A 5,161-nucleotide genomic window follows, 5' to 3' on the forward strand; every position below is an offset into this window, starting at 1 on the left:
CGGTGTTGTTTCACAGAGTTAATGGTTTAGCGTGGGAGAGACAAGGTCTCCTTGGGTTGTTGTGTGGGCGTTGCTGTGTGTGTGTTGGGGGGTGTGGTGGGATCCATCTAGGCACATTCAGGCACTGGACTCAGTGGCTCCCAGATCTGTGTGAAGGTGCAGCCCGGATGGGGACTCATTGGGGGCGGGGGTCATTCCTGATGCAAAGGCTCCTCCCCCCAGAAGAGCACGTCAGCGGAGACACTTGGGTTTCCATCTCATATGGCTCAGGGGCGCTGGGAAGGAGGCACCTGTCTGACTGGGGCTCTGCCTCTGGTCGTCCTCTCCTCTGTTTGCTGCCCGGCATGGCCAGCTGCTTGGCACGCGCGTTGCTGCTGCTACTGCTTCTAGGTGAGTGGCTGCCTTCTCCCCCAGACCTCTGAACCTCGGCTTCTCTGTCCCTGATCCTCTTCTGTCCTCAAGCACAAGGTGGAAGGGCAAAGGTGACTCTAGGAAAAGCTGAAATGCAGGAAGGGGCACCATTGAGACACCTGTGCTCGAGGTGTGGGGACACAGAATCCCGCCTCCATCTTTTGGGTCCCACAGAGCCACGGCCTCCTAAGTCTCCCAAGTCTCACCTTGGTAGCTCTGCCCCAGGAGCTTTCTTTTTCCTATTGCCTGCTCTCCTGCCTCTATTACCCTTCCCCCAGCCCCAGCCCTCCACCTTCAGTCTTGCAGCTTCACACTGATTCCTTGCCCTGCATCTTCAGTGTCTCCATGCCATGCATCTGCTGTTCCACCCGCGTGGACTACCCCCTCCCCACCTGGGTCATCATGGAGGGAGGGGTCACTTTACCGGGTGGTGTAGGTTGAGGAGAAAGGAATCTGGCAAACGTTTAAGGCAGAGGAGATCTTGGAGCTGAGATGTGCTGTTTTGAGGGTGAAGATGAAGTAAGGGTGCTCCTGGTGGAGGGAAAAAGGTAAGCAAAGGAACAGAAGTGGGACCAAGATCTCAGGAGACACTAGGTGCTGCTGTGTGTGGCTGCGGCCTGGGGATGTGAGGGCTTGGCTGGGAGAGGAGGGCAAAGTTTGCCTGCTGCTCTGGAGTCCTGGAAGGGAGGGAAGGAGACTGGAGGGGAGGAAAGGAGAGAGAAAGGAAAGGCTTCCCCCTCTCCTGTCCATCCTGTCCACTCACAGACCGATTCCAAGCCCTCAGTGTCTATTCTACCTTCCTCCAGAGCCACCCAAAAGAGATGGCCAGTGCCAGAGAGGGGCCCTGCTCCCAGCCCTGCAGGAAATACACCCCACCCCCCGAGATGGGTGTTGAACCAGGTCGGAAAAATTCCCTCAAACTTTGGTGCCAGAAGGCTTCTCACCTGAGCAAGGTTCCTGGAGGCTGAGCGCACTGAGGGACAGGGGTAGCCTTGTTTTGTGACTGAGGTCCTAGGAAGGGGCTGCCAAGTTCTGACCTCCAGAGACCCTAGCTTGGCTGGATTTAGATGTGGCCCATGGCACTTCTGGATAAAGCTCACACTGCCCAACAGACCCCTGGTGTGTGACTGGGCTGTGCCAGGCACACTCTCTGCCCCCAGTGGAGTGCCCTGTGACTAAAGACAGGCCCTGTGGCCTGCCATCTGGGACTTCTCTTGAATCCACACCCTGGCTGCCAGGCCTAAATTGCTCCAGTGCCCAGAGCCCTAGTGGAGAATCTTTTTAACTGGCTGGTGGAGAGTGGAGAGTCCAGGGGGAAACCAGAGTCCATCTAGATGGGGCAGCACCAGTTAGATCGGTGAGGAGGGAGCACCAGAAGAGGATGGAGGGGGAAGACGCAGAGGCAGGGGGCAGGAGGAGGCGCAAGAGAAGGTCAAGAAGAAAGGAGAACCCGAAACCTACAGGCCACTCAAAGGGTCTCCAAGGGGGAGGTGGATGGAGAGGAAAGGAAGAAAGGTCAGGCGTGCCGGCATGTCAGAGAGGAAGAGGAGCGGCCACTGTCCTCAGCACCACTTCTGATAAGTCTCCATGAGCCAGGTCCCCAGAAGCCTTGCTGTTTTCCGTGTCAGATGGGGCCCAGGAGAATGAGAGGAATATCATGGACCTCTCTTTGGATGGGTGAGGGGTGGTGGCTGCGGAGTGTGGGCCTCAGCTTCTGCGGGAGGCCAGGCCCAGCCTCGACGCGCCCCATCTACCCCAGACGTGCTGCAGGAAATCCCTGACCCCGCCACTGCCCAACTCCACAACGGAAGGTCAGTCAGTACCAGTCGCTCACCCATTCGGGTCACATTCTGCCCACCTCGAGTTTTGAGCACCCCGCATCTTCGGAGGCCCTGACTGGGAGGCGGAGGTGAATTGTGTGTGTGTAAGGAACGCCAACAACCACAGCCTGCCCGCCGCTCCACCAGGGTCACCGAGCGCTGTCGCACCGAACCGATGCGTGGACGCAGCCGACGCGTGCACCGCGGATGCGCGATGCCAGCGGTTGCGCACCGCGTACGTGGTGCAGTGCCTGGGTCGGGCCGCGCCGGGGGGCTGCCCCCGCGCCCGCTGCCGCCGCGCCCTGCGCCGCTTCTTCGCCCTCGGGCCGCCCGAGCTTACCCACGCGCTGCTCTTCTGCCCGTGCGGCAGCCCCGCATGCGCCGAGCGCCGGCGCCAGACCTTCGTGCCCTCCTGCGCCTTCTCGGGTCCTGAACCGGCCCCGCCCTCCTGCCTCGCGCCCTTAGACGCCTGCGAGCACAGCCGGGTCTGCAGGTGCTGGAGGAGGTGGAGTAGAGGGAGGGGGAGGGGTTCGCGGGCGGGGGGCGGGTCCCACTCACCTCCCACTCACCGCCTTCCGGCCGCTCCAAGCAGGCCCCGCCTCCTGGCCTTCCAGGCCTCCTGCACGCCTCCTCCCAGCAACCTGGACGGCTGCCTTCGAGACCAGGTCCCCAGCTGTCTGCGCGCCTACGCTGGCCTCGTGGGTATGCACCGACCGGATCCCTGCTGGGGTGGGGGCTCTCCTGGGAATGCCTGTATCTGGGTGGGTTGATTATCCTGCTCTCGGGGTCTTGGCAGGCACCGCCGTCACCCCCAACTACGTGGACAACGCAAGCGCGCGCGTGGCGCCCTGGTGCGACTGCGGAGCCAGCGGAAACCGGCGCGAGGAGTGCGAAGTCTTCCGGGGGCTCTTCACAAGGAACCGCTGCTTGGGTGAGGGGCCCGGGCGGGGCGGGAAGGGAGTCCAGTCGGGGCTTATTGCCCACTCCCAAGCTGCTTAGCTGGCGGTGAGGAAACTGAGGCCCCCAGCGGCAGCCTTGTAGGCCCACTTACCCCCTCTGCTGTCGTCTTGCCCCTTTGGCAATCTGCGCCCAGCTGGTTCCAGAGACCACGTCACAGACCAAAGTAGAATCCTAGGGTAGTCTAGGCTGGTGCCCCTGCGGGCAGGAAGTGGGGCAGTTAAAACAAGTTTCCTAGGACCTGGAATGGAACAAGGCGAGATTCCTGCTTCTGCCACTTTTGAGGCGGTTCCATCCGCCACGCACAGCCAACTCCCCCCATTAAAGATCTTGCCTTTCGGGTCTGAATAGCTGGGTGGTTCGCTGACCAGTTTGGGAGTTAGAGGGCCTGGGTTTGAAGGCTGACTCTGCCACTTACTTAGCTGAGAGTTAAACTCCTCTAAGCCTTTTTGTGTCCATCTGTAAAATGGGGATGATAATTGTCAGGCTCCTGTGAGGATAGAAGACTACAGTATGTAAGGCATCTAAACACAATTGTCTTTATTTTGTTATTCCTCGCCCAGCACCTTCCATTCCAAAAGCCTTGCGGACGTCCTATCTTCCCATTTCTATCTGGGGAGGGCCCACGCAGGATGCCAAGGGTCTCAGTTTGTCCTTGAGGAGCTGGGCCCTGTGCCAGGGTTTCTCAGTCAAGCCCATCCTGCACCCCTCCCTCCACAGATAGAGCCATACAGGGCTTTGACGGTGGGTGGCCCTCAGTCCTACACGACCAGCTGGACCCCCACCAGGACCCTGAGCACAGCCTCCTACAGGTAGGTTCAGGGAGGGGGTGGTGAGGTGGCAGCTCCTGCACTGCCTCTTTCCACCCTTCCATGCTAGTTGGGCCTAGATGGAGGCGTGAATGGCCTGGGATGGTGGGGGTGGCAGAGAGCAGAGCCAGGCTTCTGCCTCAAGTTCATACTCTGCTCTCATCTGCCAAGGTGTCCTCTGCAGATGCGTCCCTGGAGGGGAGCTCCATGTTCTCTGTGCTCCCTGTTCTGGCTCTCCAGCCCCTGCTCTGACTAGGACAGCAGACCTTGGACAACAGCCAACTGTCCCACCCTGCCTGGGATACTGGGCCTCATTGGTGACCTACTGCCCCACTGAAAAGGGACTGGCTTACCTCCCAAGCTGGCCCCAGTGCTCTTGCCCTACTGCCCTTTGCAGCTCTGGACACTTTTATCATGCTTTAAGGGTAGACTTAAACGGACTTGTAGGCAAATTCCCTCTACTACTACAGCCGTCATGGCATCCTCCCAGTTAGGCACCACCCATCATGATAGCCACCTGCACTCCATAACTAACATTGGCAGAGTGTTTCCTGTCCACAATATGCTGCTTGTTGGACATCACCTAGAGTGAGAATCCAGTTCCCTACATTGCACTGGTCATATGGCCATCTTCCCAGTGATTCAGCCTGTCACTAGGAATGGCATCCATAACTCAATAAATCCATGTGCACTGAGACTGGCCTTGCTTTCATGTGATCTGTGTCCTGGGAGCCTGGAGACCAAGGTCAGCCACAGGGTGTGCCTCTGCTGGCCTCCAAGAACTTGGGTGGCCTCAGAACCTCTCCAGGCATCATCATCTCATCTGTGGATGCTGAACTGAATCACCTCTCAGGTCCTAGTGGCAGGGACTTTGGTTGCTTTTTATTCTCTCATTCTCTGCTAGTAATCAGATAAAGTACATGTCCCAGCCTCCCTTGCAGTTAGGGGCTGTTCATGTGACACAGTTCTGGCCAGTGAGTGAAATTCACAGATAAGCCTTCCAGGAGAGCTCTTTAAAAAGGAAAAGACTTGCTGACTGGGCCCTTTAGCCTCTGGCCTCAACCCTCCCCTTTTCTTGCCCAGAACTTGGAGGCAATGCCTGGGAGCATGGGCACCATCTTGAAAGTGGAACCATATGACATTGTGGCTCACCAGCCCATCTAC

The 5,161-nt window shown here is 58.6% G+C and overlaps 1 protein-coding gene across 1 annotated transcript; it reads left to right on the forward strand.

Moving 5' to 3' along the window:
* Positions 1–212: 212 nt before the first annotated feature.
* Positions 213–4,694, forward strand: GFRA4 (GDNF family receptor alpha 4). Its single transcript, XM_059037176.2, has 6 exons — positions 213–390; positions 2,379–2,724; positions 2,824–2,933; positions 3,028–3,162; positions 3,909–4,000; positions 4,169–4,694. Exons 1-6 carry the CDS (start codon positions 345–347, stop codon positions 4,247–4,249), a joined length of 810 nt encoding a protein of 269 aa, XP_058893159.2. The 5' UTR covers positions 213–344; the 3' UTR covers positions 4,250–4,694.
* Positions 4,695–5,161: the final 467 nt, after the last annotated feature.

This window comes from Kogia breviceps, chromosome 14 (genome assembly GCF_026419965.1).
Source record: "Kogia breviceps isolate mKogBre1 chromosome 14, mKogBre1 haplotype 1, whole genome shotgun sequence".
Classification (NCBI taxonomy): Eukaryota; Metazoa; Chordata; class Mammalia; order Artiodactyla; family Physeteridae; genus Kogia; species Kogia breviceps.

What these genes read in the sequence shown, in the direction of transcription:
- GFRA4 (XM_059037176.2), top strand. Translation starts at nt 345, where the DNA reads ATGGCCAGCTGCTTGGCACGCGCGTTGCTGCTGCTACTGCTTCTAG. An exon ending in GCTGCTGCTACTGCTTCTAG is followed by an intron (nt 391 to 2,378) that starts GTGAGTGGCTGC and finishes CCGCTCCACCAG; the next exon opens with GGTCACCGAGCGCTGTCGCA. An exon ending in CGCCTACGCTGGCCTCGTGG is followed by an intron (nt 2,934 to 3,027) that starts GTATGCACCGAC and finishes GGGTCTTGGCAG; the next exon opens with GCACCGCCGTCACCCCCAAC.